The sequence below is a fragment of the Schistocerca nitens genome, chromosome 4 (assembly GCF_023898315.1).
Source record: "Schistocerca nitens isolate TAMUIC-IGC-003100 chromosome 4, iqSchNite1.1, whole genome shotgun sequence".
Lineage (NCBI taxonomy): Eukaryota > Metazoa > Arthropoda > Insecta > Orthoptera > Acrididae > Schistocerca > Schistocerca nitens.
The window spans coordinates 435,813,909-435,829,410 of record NC_064617.1 but is presented as its reverse complement, the minus strand read 5'-3'; the positions used below and the strand labels follow the sequence as shown (position 1 = coordinate 435,829,410).

The following is a 15,502-nucleotide window of genomic DNA, read 5'->3' as shown; positions in this document are numbered from 1 at the left end:
ATCACCTGCTGCACTAGCTGCGCGTTGCCCTCTGTGGTTGCCGTACGCGGTCGCCCTACCTTTCCAGCACGTTCATCCATCACGTTCCCAGTCCGTTGAAATTTTTCAAACAGATCCTTTATTGTATCGCTTTTCGGTCCTTTGGTTACATTAAACCTCCGTTGAAAACTTCGTCTTGTTGCAACAACACTGTGTTCTAGGCGGTGGAATTCCAACACCAGAAAAATCCTCTGTTCTAAGGAATAAACCATGTTGTCTACAGCACACGTGCACGTTGTGAACAGCACACGCTTACAGCAGAAAGACGACGTACAGAATGGCGCACCCACAGACTGTGTTGTCTTCTATATCTTTCACATCACTTGCAGCGCCATCTGTTGTTGAAAATTGTAACTACTGTAATTTCGAAAGTTTGTCCGCCTGAAAATGTACTGTTTTCCCAAGCATATTGCAACAAATGGTGTATTTCTATCGCTGCTCGTTTAGGTTTTATTGCCGTTTCAAATATACCGGTCATTTTTGAAACACCCTGTACTAGATGTAATTACCAATTCTGCTTTTTAGGATTATTACTTAATAGACAGTAAGGAAGATACAGTATTAGAGTTAGAGGTCTGGAAAATTGGAGATTAAATAAAGCAGCACAGATACATAACACTCCATCAGAATTTCTAATATCATTGGGGGAAATGGCAATCAAACAACTGTTCAAGTTGGTGTGCGGGATCTATGAGACTGACGATGTGTGCTCAGACTTTTGGAAAAATATCACCCAAACAATTCCGAAGAGAGCAAGGGCAGACAGATGTGAAAACTATTGCACAATCAGCTTAACACTGCATGAATCCATGCTGCTGACAAGAACAGTAAACAGAAGAATAGAAAATAAAACTGAGGATCTATTACAGATTATCAGTTAAGCTTTAGGAAACGTAAAGGCAGTTCTGACTTTGCACTTGATTGCAGAAGCAATACTGAAGAAAAACGAAGATACATGCATAGGATTTGTCGATCCACGAAATGCTTCCAACAATATGAAACAGTGCAAGATATTTGAAATTCTGATAAAAATATGAGTAAATTACAAGGAAAGATGGGCGATACACAAAATGTACAAGAAGCAAGAAGGAACAATAATACTGAAAGACCAAAAACGAAATTCTCAAATCAAAAAGGGTGTAAAAGTCAGTGATGCAGTCATTCGCCCTTACTGTTCAATCTACACGTTGAAGAGGGAGTGACAGAAGTAAAAGAAAGGTTCAAGAGTTGAATTAAAATTCAGGGTAAAGGGATATCAATGATAAGATTTATTGATATTACCACATTCAGTGAAAATGAAGAAGAACCACAGGATCTGTTGAATAGAATGAAAAGGCTACTGAGTGCAGACTATGCATTGACAGTGAAATGGGTACGAAAGTAATGAGAAGTAGCAGAAATGAAAACAGCAAGAAACTTAACAGCAAAACTGGTGATCATGAAGTTAAGGAATTCTGCTATCCTGGAAGCAGAATGACCAATGACTGGTGATTCAAAGAGGGCATAAAAAGCAGACTAGCACAGGCAAGGAGGGCATTTCTGGCCAAAAGAAATCTACTAGGATCAAACAAAGGCCTCATTTCAGGAAGAACTGCCTGAGAATGAATGTTTGGAGCACAGAATTTTATGGTACAAAATCATGGGCTACAGGAACACCGAGAAAAGAGACACTCTAAGTGTTTGAGATGTACTGTCATAGAAGTATGTTGAAAATTACATGGACTGATAAGATAAGGAACGAGGAGGTTCTCAGCTGAATCAGCAAAGAAAAAAAGATGTGAAAAACATTGACAAGAAGACAGGTCAGGATGATAGGGCATGTTTTAAAACATCAGGGAATAAATTCCAAGGTATTAGAGGGAGTCATAGACTGTAAAAACTGCCAGGAAATAAGAGAGATTGGGATACATCCAACAAATAAATGAAGCTGTAGGACCCAAGAGGCTGGTAAAGATAGGAGTACGCAGTGGGCTGCATCAAACCAGTCAGAAGACTGATGATTTAAATCAGTACCTCTTCATTAGTTATTCACCCTACCCATCTAATACTCAGAGGAGTTCTGTGGTGGCACAACATTTCAAAAGAGTATTTTCCATGTCGCATTCACTATATTGATATATCTAAAAACAAAGATGATGTGACTTACCAAACGAAAGTGCTGGCAGGTCGATAGACACACAAACAAACACAAACATACACACAAAATTCAAGCTTTCGCAACCAATGGTTGCTTTGTCAAGAAAGAGGGAAGGAGAGGGAAAGATGAAAGGATGTGGGTTTTAAGGGAGAGTGTAAGGAGTCATTCCAATCCCGGGAGCGGAAAGACTTACCTAGGGGGAAAAAAGGACAGGTATACACACGCGCGCGCGCGCCCACACACACACACACACACACACACACACACACACACACACACACATCCATCCGCACATACACAGACACAGACAGACATTTGTAAAGGCAAAGAGTTCGGGCAGAGATGTCAGTCGAGGCGGAAGTACACAGGCAAAGATGTTGAAAGACAGGTGAGGTATGAGCAGCGGCAACTTGAAATTAGCGGAGGTTGAGCCTGGCGGATAACGAGAGGAGAGGATATACTGAAGGGCAAGTTCCCATCGCCGGAGTTCTGACAGGTTGGTGTTAGTGGGAAGTATCCAGATAACCCGGACGGTGTAACACTGTGCCAAGATGTGCTGGCCGTGCACCAAGGCATGTTTAGCCACAGGCTGATCCTCATTACCAACAAACACTGTCTGCCTGTGTCCATTCATGCAAATGGACATTTTGTTGCTGGTCATTCCCACATAGAAAGCTTCACAGTGTAGGCAGGTCAGTTGGTAAATCACGTGGGTGCTTTCACACGTGGCTCTGCCTTTGATCGTGTACACCTTCCGGGTTACAGGACTGGAGTAGATGGTGGTGGGAGGGTGCATGGGACAGGTTTTACACCGGGGGCAGTTACAAGGGTAGGAGCCAGAGGGTAGGGAAGGTGGTTTGGGGATTTCATAGGGATGAACTAAGAGGTTACAAAGGTTAGGTGGGTGGCGGAAAGACACTCTTGGTGGAGTGGGGAGGACTTCATGAAGGATGGATCTCATTTCAGGGCAGCATTTGAGGAAGTCGTATCCCTGCTGGAGAGCCACATTCAGAGTCTGATCCAGTCCCGGAAAGTATCCTGTCACAAGTGGGGCACTTTTGTGGTTCTTCTGTGGGAGGTTCTGGTTTTGAGAGGATGAGGAAGTGGCTCTGGTTATTTGCTTCTGTACCAGGTCGGGAGGGTAGTTGCGGGATGCGGAAGCTGTTTACAGGTTGTTGGTGTAATGGTTCAGGGATTGCGGACTGGAGCAGATTCATTTGCCATGAAGACCTAGGCTGTAGGGAAGGGACCGTTTGACGTGGAATGGGTGGCAGCTGTCATAATGGAGGTACTGTTGCTTGTTGGTGGGTTTGATGTGGACGGACATGTGAAGCTGGCCATTGGACAGATGGAGGTCAACGTCAAGGAAAGTGGCATGGCATTTGGAGTAGGACCAGGTGAATCTGATGGAACCAAAGGAGTTGAGGTTGGAGAGGAAATTCTGGAGTTCTTCTTCACTGTGAGTCCAGATCATAAAGATGTCATCAATACATCTGTACCAAACTTTGGGTTTGCAGGCCTGGGTAACCAAGAAGGCTTCCTCTAAGCAACCCATGAATAGGGTGGCGTACGAGGGGGCCATCCTGGTACCCATGGCTGTTCCCTTTAATTGTTGGTATGTCTGGCCTTCAAAAGTGAAGAAGTTGTGGGTCAGGATGAAGCTGGCTAAGGTAATGAGGAGAGAGGTTTTAGGTAGGGTGGCAGGTGATCGGCATGAAAGGAAGTGCTCCATCGCAGCGAGGCCCTGGACGTGCGGAATATTTGTGTATAAGGAAGTGGCATCAATGGTTACAAGGATGGTTTCCGGGGGTAACAGATTGGGTAAGGATCCCAGGCGTTCGAGAAAGTGGTTGGTGTCTTTGATGAAGGATGGGAGACTGCATGTAACGGGTTGAAGGTGTTGATATACGTAGGCAGAGATACGTTCTGTGGGGGCTTGGTAACCAGCTACAATGGGGCAGCCGGGATGATTGGGTTTATGAATTATGGGAAGAAGGTAGAAGGTAGGGGTGTCGGTGGGGTCAGGAGGTTGATGGAGTCAGGTGAAAGGTTTTGTAGGGGGCCTAAGGTTCTGAGGATTCCTTGAAGCTCCGCCTGGACATTAGGAATGGGATTACCTTGGTAAACCTTGTATGTGGTGTTGTCTGAAAGCTGACGCAGTCCCTCAGCCACATACTCCCGACGATCAAGTACCACGGTTGTGGCCGCGCGGTTCTGGCGCTGCAGTCTGGAACCGCGAGACCGCTACGGTCGCAGGTTCGAATCCTGCCTCGGGCATGGATGTGTGTGATGTCCTTAGGTTAGTTAGGTTTAACTAGTTCTAAGTTCTAGGGGACTAATGACCTCAGCAGTTGAGTCCCATAGTGCTCAGAGCCATTTGAACCATTTGAACCACGGTTGTGGAACCCTTGTCCGCCGGAAGAATGACGATGGATCGATCAGCCTTCAGATCACGGATAGCTTGGGCTTCAGCAGTTGTGATGTTGGGAGTAGGATTAAGGTTTTTTTAAGAAGGATTGAGAGGCAAGGCTGGAAGTCAGAAATTCCTGGAAGGTTTGGAGAGAGTGATTTTGAGGAAGAGGAGGTGGGTCCCGCTGTGACGGAGGACGGAACTGTTGCAGGCAGGGTTCAATTTGGATAGTGTCTTGGGGAGTTGGTTTATTAGGAGTAGGATTAGGATCATTTTTCTTCGTGGCAAAGTGATATTTCCAGCAGAGAGTACGAGTGTAGGACAGTAAATCTTTGACGAGGGCTGTTTGGTTGAATCTGGGATACTTCCCACTAACACCAACCTGTCAGAACCGCGAGATGGGAACTTGCCCTTTAGTATATCCTCTCCTCTCGTTATCCGCCAGGCCTCAACCTCCGCTAATTTCAAGTTGCCGCTGCTCATACCTCACCTGTCTTTCAACATCTTTGCCTGTGTACTTCCGCCTCGACTGACATCTCTGCCCGAACTCTTTGCCTTTACAAGTGTGTGTGTGTGTGTGTGTGTGTGTGTGTGTGTGTGTGAGTGCGCGCGCGCGAGCGAGTGTATACCTGTCCTTTTCCTTTTTTCCCCCAAAGTAAGTCTTTCCGGTCCCGGGATTGGAATGACTCCTTATCCTCTCCCTTAAAACCCACATCCTTTCATCTTTCCCTCTCCTTCCCTCTTTCCTGACGAAGCAACCGTTGGTTGCGAAAGATTGAATTTTTTGTGTATGTTTGTGTTTGTTTGTGTGTCTATCGATCTGCCAGCACTTTCGTTTGGTAAGTCACATCATCTTTGTTTTTAGATATATTTTTCCCACGTGGAATGTTTCCCTCTATTATATTCACTATATTGATATACACTCCTGGAAATTGAAATAAGAACACCGCGAATTCATTGTCCCAGGAAGGGGAAACTTTATTGACACATTCCTGGGGTCAGATACATCAGATGATCACACTGACAGAACCACAGGCACATAGACACAGGCAACAGAGCATGCACAATGACGGCACTAGTACAGTGTATATCCACCTTTCGCAGCAATGCAGGCTGCTACTCTCCCATGGAGACGATCGTAGAGATGCTGGATGTAGTCCTGTGGAACGGCTTGCCATGCCATTTCCACCTGGCGCCTCAGTTGGACCAGCGTTCGTGCTGGACGTGCAGACCGCGTGAGACGACGCTTCATCCAGTCCCAAACATGCTCAATGGGGGACAGATCTGGAGATCTTGCTGGCCAGGGTAGTTGACTTACACCTTCTAGAGCACGTTGGGTGGCACGGGATACATGCGGACGTGCATTGTCCTGTTGGAACAGCAAGTTCCCTTGCCGGTCTAGGAATGGTAGAACAATGGGTTCGATGACGGTTTGGATGTACCGTGCACTATTCAGTGTCCCCTCGACGATCACCAGTGGTGTACGGCCAGTGTAGGAGATCGCTCCCCACACCATGATGCCGGGTGTTGGCCCTGTGTGCCTCGGTCGTATGCAGTCCTGATTGTGGCGCTCACCTGCACGGCGCCAAACACGCATACGACCATCATTGGCACCAAGGCAGAAGCGACTCTCATCGCTGAAGACGACACGTCTCCATTCGTCCCTCCATTCACGCCTGTCGCGACACCACTGGAGGCGGGCTGCACGATGTTGGGGCATGAGCGGAAGACGGCCTAACGGTGTGCGGGACCGTAGCCCAGCTTCATGGAGACGGTTGCGAATGGTCCTCGCCGATACCCCAGGAGCAACAGTGTCCCTAATTTGCTGGGAAGTGGCGGTGCGGTCCCCTATGGCACTGCATAGGATCCTACGGTCTTGGCGTGCATCCGTGCGTCGCTGCGGTCCGGTCCCAGGTCGACGGGCATGTGCACCTTCCGCCGACAACATCGATGTACTGTGGAGACCTCACGCCCCACGTGTTGAGCAATTCGGCGGTACGTCCACCCGGCGTCCCGCATGCCCACTGTACGCCCTCGCTCGAAGTCCGTCAACTGCACATACGGTTCACGTCCACGCTGTTGCGGCATGCTACCTGTGTTAAAGACTGCGATGGAGCTCCGTATGCCACGGCAAACTGGCTGACACTGACGGCGGCGGTGCACAAATGCTGCGCAGCTAGCGCCATTCGACGGCCAACACCGCGGTTCCTGGTGTGTCCGCTGTGCCGTGCGTGTGATCATTGCTTGTACAGCCCTCTCGCAGTGTCCGGAGCAAGTATGGTGGGTCTGACACACCGGTGTCAATGTGTTCTTTTTTCCATTTCCAGGAGTGTATCTACATATTTTGTTTTGTCTTACTGAGCATAGTAAAAAAGTTAGTTACTACTCTTAGTTCTTATGATTTTGGATACAAAGTTTAGAATTAAGAAAAATCATAGGGTTATTAAATGGAAGAGCAAATACAACTTTATACAGTGGAAAAAAAAAATGTGTTTCTGAACACCATCCCGACTTGTTTCCCTCCTACCTCATCTCTTTTTGTAAACAAACTTGTTTCCCTATTAAGGTACAGCAGGTGTCCCAGCATATCAACCCAATGATAAAGCTGTGCATCGACTGAACACCACTGCCACACAGCGAGTGTGTTTTGTATGTCTTGCAAACCTCATTGACCACAGCTGGTCAATACACAACCTGATAGTTGCACTACTAGGGAATACAACTTACACTATTGTTTGTGTCATGTAAGGCAGTGGCCCAATTTTCAGCCGTTCTCTGCATCCCCATTAACTAGCCACTGACGGCCAATAACATTCATTCACTTTGCAAGCGGCTAGCAGAGAGTTCAAGAATCTCGCTCCTACATGCTAAAATGTTGCCGCACTTCGCAACAACTGAATTATTCATTCAACTAATAATTTTTTTGTTTCTTTTTTTTTTTCTTGCAGCAGTATAGCTGTGAATGTGTATCTTGTAAATGTTTAAGTGTGATTAAAAAAAAAGTCTGGTGGCAGCAATAAACGTGAAGTGCTTCAGATGCAGGAGAGGTGGATTATTTACAGCATTTATAACTGCTTCAAGGCTTATCTTAGAAAATAGATGAAGAGAAGGCAAAACTACATTTCTAGCATTTGTAGACTTAAAGGAAGCTTTTAACAATGTTGACTGCAATACTCTCTTTCTAATTCTGAAGGTGCCAGGGGTAAAATACAGGGAGCAAAAGGCTATTTACAATTTGTACAGAAACCAGATGGCAGTTATAAGAGTGGAGAGGCATGAAAGGAAAGCAGTGGTTGGGAAGGGAGTGAGACATGGTTGTAGCCTCTCCCCGATGTTATTCAATCTGTATATTGAGCAAGCAGTAAAGGAAACATAAGAAAAATTCAGAGTAGGAATTAAAATCCATGGAGAAGAAATAAAAACTTTGAGGTTCGCCAATGACATTGTAATTCTGTCAGAGACAGCAAAGGACCTGAAAGAGCAGCTGAACGGAATGGACAGTGTCTTGAAAGGAGGATATAAGATGAAAATCAACAAAAGCAAAACGAGGATAATGGAATGTAGTTGAATTAAATCAGGTGATGCTGTGGGATTTAGATTAGGAAATGAGACACTTAAAGTAGTAAAGGAGTTTTGCTATTTGGGGAGCAAAATAACTGATGACGGTCGAAGTAGAGAGGATATAAAATGTAGACTGGCAATGGCAAGGAAATCGTTTGTGAAGAAGAGAAATTTGTTAACATCGAGTATATATTTAAATGTCAGGAAGTCGTTTCTGAAAGTATTTGTATGGAGTGCAGCCATTTATGCAAGTGAAACATGGACGATAAATAGTTTAGACAAGAAGTATGTGGTGCTACAGAAGAGTGCTGAAGATTAGATGGGTAGATCACATAACTAATGAGGAGGTATTGAATAGAATTGGAGAGAAGAGAAATTCATGGCACAACTTGACTAGAAGAAGGGATCAGTTGGTAGGGCATATTCTGAGGCATCAAAGGATCACCAATTTAGTATTTGAGGGCAGCATGGAGGGTAAAAATTGTAGAGGGAGACCAAGAGATGAATACACTAAACAGATTCAGAAGGATGTAGGTTGCAGTTGGTACTGGGAGATGAAGAAGCTTGCACAGGATAGAGTAGCATGGAGAGCTGCATCAAACCAGTCTCTTGACTGAAAACCACAACAACAACAACTTATTCAAACATGAATTTAAAAGCAGGTCTCCTGCTGTTGACATTGGAAAACACAAGAATTGACTCCAGAACAATGTGGTGTTGGCCAAGAGAATTGTAAAGGAAAGTGTCAGAGCTGTAGGCACCATAGAAACAGTTGGTTTCATGTCACCTGGAAAGAATCAAAAAGGCCAGGAACTTGTAACACAAATGGATAGTTTTAACAACTATGTTTTAAAGTGCTCCATGTTAATGATGAATGCCTGACATAACAAAAATGTGTTACAGTTATGCAGGCTTCAATGGTAAACGCTTCGTCGAGGTAAAGAATTTTAAAATATGTTGGTTCCAGATATGCTAAGAAGAGAGTTTTCAGTTCAAAGAAGTGACCTACGTGCAGCACGAACTGTATCCCATATTCATGATACAAGAGGAGGAGGTAGTTCAACAGTGTATTACCTTGATGAAACATGGGGCAATTAGTATCATTCCAAGAGTCAAATAGAAGTGACGATGGAATTACGATGTAGACTATGGAACAAAGTAACAATATTTCTTAGTTTTAAAGTCTCGTGGTTTAAAAAATGTGCGCGCGCGCGCACACACACACACACACACACACATTTTTAAAAATTCTATTGAGCAGAAGCAGTTGTTAAGCAAATATAATGATTTCAGTTTGTACTCAAAGTTAATTTTGTTGTATATTAAGTTTTTATTTATAATGCAGTTCAAATCACAATAATTGGTAATTTTTGCAAGCAGTTTCAATGTTGTTTTGAGAAAAATTGTACTTCATGTCTTCAAAAAGTTGTATCAGCTGCTCTCACCTCCCAACGTCACGCAGAGTAAATGTTTGGAGCAGTGGACATGAATTAATGATGTGAATTAATATTTCTCTCATGACAATTGATCAAAATTGGTTTCAATATTAATTATACCCCTCATAGATTTGAACATATAATACAATGTACCGTATGCAAAATAACCTGACTGTTATCCACAGCAATGTAGTTCGGCAATGTGGACTTTGTTTGCCCACTATCTGCTGCCGCGCATGAGCAGTTCTCATCCTCCCACTCTCCCTTTCCGCTCCGGCTCTAGGTGCGGAAGCGCCGTCCTAAGTGACACAGGCTTTAACAGTACATCAATTTACATACCAGTCGAGAGAAATGACTAGAAAATGTTTAGCAAAAGCAGCTTCACACAGATGATAAGAAATAATAAGTTCCTTGAGCATTTCAGCATAAACTGAGACAAGAACACATCAAAAATAAATGCTAAAAAGTATTTCCTGCTGTCAGCAGTGAGCCAAATAATGAAGATGAACCAGTGCGTAAGAAACGCGAACAGCAGTGCAGTGTGCCAAAATGCAAAAACAAGACAACAAATAAACAGATGTGCGGCACCAACGTGTGAAAAATTTATGGAAGTAACAATGAGGCAAGGCATTATTTGCATTCATGACTCATGATTATAACTAAACAATTTTCTTTCCTGTTTTAGTCTAATCTTAAAAGCAATCCAATGACTAGTGAGTGTGATAACTATAAATTAAAATAATCTACATCAGTTTCAAAGTTCAAATCTTTGGCAATTAAGGTGTTAAAATTGAAGAAAAAAAGAACTGTAGCTCTGCCACTGCGAACTATTAGACCACTTTCATCGTTTTATATATACATAAAGAGGTCCACAGTTTCAGTGTTAGAACAGATTTGTATCAGCTGAATCTGACACACTTGATTTAACTTTTCAAATAAGGCCTGTACATTAATTGTCTTCTGAAACTCCACCATGTTTGGGCAGAGTGGAGCAACACTCATTAATAAGCAATCCTGAAGGAGATGCGAGCTCAGATTATATAAATTTCACATACAGAAATTTTAAGGTGGTAACTGGAATAATGTTCTTATGTATTACAGTTTACTGCCAAAATCCAAGAGATTACAAAATTCTTTACTTTATACACTAAAAATGTTACATAGTACATGCAATATTCCAAATTATTTCTGTAATAAATACTCAGAAAAAACTATCTGGCGATTAGCAATGGCAGTCAGTGTGTACCACTTCCATACCATATTTATAGCCTAAGTATCAACACATACTTTGCACAAAGCACCCACTAATATTTAATATGGAGGAATGCACTTCCATGCCATGCACAAAATCATTCTCTGTTCTCCATTTTATTTATTTATTTTTTTTTTTAATACTATGGCAGTAATGCTTGATATTTATTGGGTACAAATATTACGAATGCACAGCACAAACATTAACACACAATTTTTTTTATTTGAATTGCATAATGCATCTTGAGCACACTATTTGCACATAGTCATTTAAGGCGTATATAAAATCTGTGCACAAGATACAGCTTACATATCTGACTTCATTCATCTTGACTGTTCAGCTTAACTAAGGTGCTTTTGTTTACATCACTTTGACTCAAACTTCATGTGCAGGTATCAAAATGAAAATCCATCAACACAACTGTCTATGCTTTTTGGTTGTTTGGCAGCCCATGTTATGCTCTAATCCTCTGATTTTTATAACTGTCTTAAATACATGGACACTTCCATTATTATTATTATTATTATTATTATTATTATTATTATTATTATTATTCTTTCCTGTCTCAGATGTTATGTCTGGCTAAAAATGGAAAGTGACGCGGACCTTGATCAAGCGTGACTTCCTTTTAACTGTACGGTATATGTTACATTGCATTTAGGAACTTTCGGGTAATTGAACATGTATCAATAATTACAGATTTCTGTAGTTGTATATATACATTTGGATGTAGCTGTATTGCATTTATGTAGTGGTGGATATTGTGTGGTACGACTACTATAGTTGATAGTATAATTGGTATGATGTCAACTTTATCCTGATGCCACATGTCTTTGACTTCCTCAGCCAGTTGGATGTATTTTTCAATTTTTTCTCCTGTTTTCTTCTGTATATTTGTTGTATTGGGTATGGATATGTCGATTAGTTGTGATAATTTCTTCTTTTTATTGGTGAGTATGATGTCAGGTTTGTTATGTGGTGTTGTTTTATCTGTTATAATGGTTCTGTTCCAGTATAATTTGTATTCATCATTCTCCAGTACATTTTGTGGTGCATACTTGTATGTGGGAACGTGTTGTTTTATTAGTTTATGTTGTATGGCAAGTTGTTGATGTATTATTTTTGCTACATTGTCATGTCTTCTGGGGTATTCTGTATTTGCTAGTATTGTAAATCCGCTTGTGATGTGATCTACTGTTTCTATTTGTTGTTTGCAAAGTCTGCATTTATCTGTTGTGGTATTGGGATCTTTAATAATATGCTTGCTGTAATATCTGGTGTTTATTGTTTGATTCTGTATTGCAATCATGAATCCTTCCATCTCACTGTATATATTGCCTTTTCTTAGCCATGTGTTGGATGCGTCTTGATCGATGTGTGGCTGTGTTAGATGATACGGGTGCTTGCCATGTAGGGTTTTCTTTTTCCAATTTACTTTCTTTGTATCTGTTGATGTTATGTGATCTAAAGGGTTGTAGAAGTGATTATGAAATTGCAATGGTGTAGCCGATGTATTTATATGAGTGATTGCTTTGTGTATTTTGCTAGTTTCTGCTCATTCTAGAAAGAATTTTCTTAAATTGTCTACCTGTCCATAATGTAGGTTTTTTATTTCAATAAATCCCCTTCCTCCTCCTTAATGTGAATCTTTCTGTTACTGAATGTATGTGATGTATTCTGTATTTGTGGCATTGTGATCGTGTAAGTGTATTGAGTGCTTCTAGGTCTGTGTTACTCCATTTCACTACTCCAAATGAGTAGGTCAATATTGGTATAGCATAGGTATTTATAGCTTTTGTCTTGTTCCTTGCTGTCAATTCTGTTTTCAGTATTTTTGTTAGTCTTTGTCTATATTTTTCCTTTTAGTTCTTCTTTAATATTTGTATTATCTATTCCTATTTTTTGTCTGTATCCTAGATATTTACAGGCATCTGTTTTTCCATCGCTTCTATGCAGTCGCTGTGGTTATCCAATATGTAATCTTCTTGTTTAGTGTGTTTTCCCTTGACTATACTATTTTTCTTACATTTGTCTGTTCCAAAAGCCATATTTATATCATTGCTGAATACTTCTGTTATCTTTAGTAATTGGTTGAGTTGTTGATTTGTTGCTGCCAGTAGTTTTAGATCATCCTTGTGTAGCAAATGTGTTATTTTGTGTTGGTATGTTCCAGTAATATTGTATCCATACTTTGTATTATTTAGCACATTGGATAGTGGGTTCAGAGCAAAGCAGAACCAGAAAGGACTTAATGAGTCTCCTTGGTATATTCCACGCTTAATCTGTATTGGCTGTGATGTGATATTATTTGAATTTGTTTGGATATTAAGTGTGGTTTTCCAATTTTTCATTACTGTGTTTAGGAACTGTATCAATTTAGGATCTACTTTGTATATTTCCAATATTTGTAGTAACCATGAGTGTGGTACACTATCAAAAGCTTTTTGGTAATCAATGTATGCGTAGTGTAGCGACCTTTGCTTAGTTTTAGCTTGATATGTCACCTCCACATCTATTATCAGTTGCTCTTTACATCCTCGTGCTCCTTTGCAACAGCCTTTTTATCCTTTATTTATAATTTCGTTCTGTGTCGTATGTGTCATTAATTTCTGTGTAATGACTGAAGTTAGTATTTTGTATATTGTTGGTAGGCATGTTATGGGGCGATATTTTGCTGGGTTTGCTGTGTCTGCTTGATCTTTAGGTTTCAGATAAGTTATTCCATGTGTAAGTGTATCAGGGAATGTGTATGGGTCTGCAATGTAACTGTTAAATAATTTAGTTAGATGTGAATGTGCTGAGATGAACTTTTTTAGCCAGAAATTTGCTATTTTATCTTTTCCAGGGGCTTTCCAATTGTTAGTATCCATGGTGGTTATTGTTATTATTATTATTGTTATTACTTTTTTTTGTTTGCAAAATCACAAGGATGACTAAGGATCTTTATTTGATCAAGCACAATGCTACACTGTTTCAGCATTGACAACTGTCATCTGTACCGCATTAAAAAGCATCTTCAATACATTTCCTCTAATCACTGTGTCCATGTAACAGCATTAAGTAGAAATCTGTATCTCCATTAATAGCACTTCAGTTGAATGAGCCGTAGAGCAACATGATTTACAGTAAACTTTCATACTTTAATTCACTCCCAAGTAAGATGTGCTCAGATAGGTAACACAAATGTTGTAAGACAGAACAGGTTATTCAAACACTGCTCCATATGGTGTGGGCACTTCCTAGCATCCTTCAGCTTGTTTGCAGGCTGGCGTCGTTAGTACAGGTTACCACCAGGCAGTCCGTTGCACTCACTCTGTGGATACACAAGGCAACTGACCACACCTGCCCACATGCTCACAGCCAGTGCACTGTGCTGCTAGTCTAGTACCTGACTGCCTGTACATCAGCTGTTTGCACACCCTTTGTCACCTGTGCTGTGGGAACCCAGTTGCCTGTCAGTGGTCACACGAATTAGAATAGCCTGAGAGAGAGAGAGAGAGAGAGAGAGAGAGAGAGAGAGAGAGAGAGAGAGAGAGAGGAGGAGGAGAAGGAGAAGAAGAAGAAGAAGAAGAAGATCGCTGAGCTAAAAATTTAATTCTTTAACTCAGCATTTTTTTCTGCTAATCAGCACATTGTATGATATTTTAATTATCCATTCAGTCACCCCTGAAGGCAGTAATTACAGTTTTGCTAGCAGCGGTCTTGGAAAACTGCTTGCTTCTAGGATTTCTGAAAGCATACCTTTTTGTGTCTGCAGTATGGATTGCAAATGATGGGAAGTAAAGTTCAGCGAGACAATCATTCCCTTCCCCACTGAGTAGTCTGGCAGGTAGGCTCTCTCTCTCTCTCTCTCTCTGTCACACACACACACACACACACACACACACACAGCTTTTTTGATATGATTATCAGATGACGTGTACAAGTGAAAAAAGGTGGTAATTAAATGGTTGGAACTAGCAAATTTGATTTCAAAGTATCTTGTGAACAAGCTTCATTATTACATAAAGTTACATGCTTTTATAAAGTTAATAACAAAATGTATTTTTGTATTTCATAGCAACATCATATTCTCGGCAACAGCAAGATTGAAAAGAAAATTGTCCAGTGCTTGTGGAAAATTTTTCTCACGGAGTGTTTCAACTGAGACCATCATCTTCCCATCTGGTGTAGTTACAGTTGCCAGTGATCTGCAACAACACAAAAATGTCAAGCACAGGAAAAAAAATTTCTTCCCTGTCACATGCTTAGCAACAGCCTAGTTTGATGTACTACACTGAGTGAAACTGCAAGCGGGCTCTGTTCACACACAAATGTAGCTAACATGTAGTGTGTTAAACATAATTGACAAAAATTCACAAAATGTAAGTTTCTTTCTGTTCTGTAGGTTTCTCCATTTTTAAGTGAATTGTAATTTATACCCCAATGAAAAATTAAAATAAAACGCTTCTAGTGAAAGTTAAGTGTTTCAACCTCATTTGTAATGTACCTTAGATTCTGTAGAAGATCTCTTGTCTTTTCAGCAAGCTCTCTAATCATCTGTGCTTCTGTAATATTAGGCTGGTCTGCCAGCTGTACCATGAAGACTGCTATGTCTTTGTGTGTTTTAGTCATAGCCATACTTTCTGTAACAGTTATTTAAAACAGAAAACTTGATATCATGATTA

At 41.3% G+C, this 15,502-nt stretch overlaps 1 protein-coding gene across 1 annotated transcript in view; it reads right to left on the bottom strand.

The window, feature by feature from the left end:
• Positions 1 to 14,799: 14,799 nt before the first annotated feature.
• LOC126252828 (putative DENN domain-containing protein 10 B) overlaps positions 14,800 to 15,502 on the bottom strand; it is a 39,248-nt gene continuing 38,545 nt past the window's right edge. The window contains exons 7-8 of the mRNA XM_049953772.1: positions 15,325 to 15,460; positions 14,800 to 15,025 (exon numbers count right to left, since the gene is read on the bottom strand). Coding sequence (XP_049809729.1) covers positions 14,890 to 15,025; positions 15,325 to 15,460 — 272 coding nt within the window. The 3' untranslated portion in view covers positions 14,800 to 14,889. The remainder of the gene's footprint in view (positions 15,026 to 15,324; positions 15,461 to 15,502) is intronic.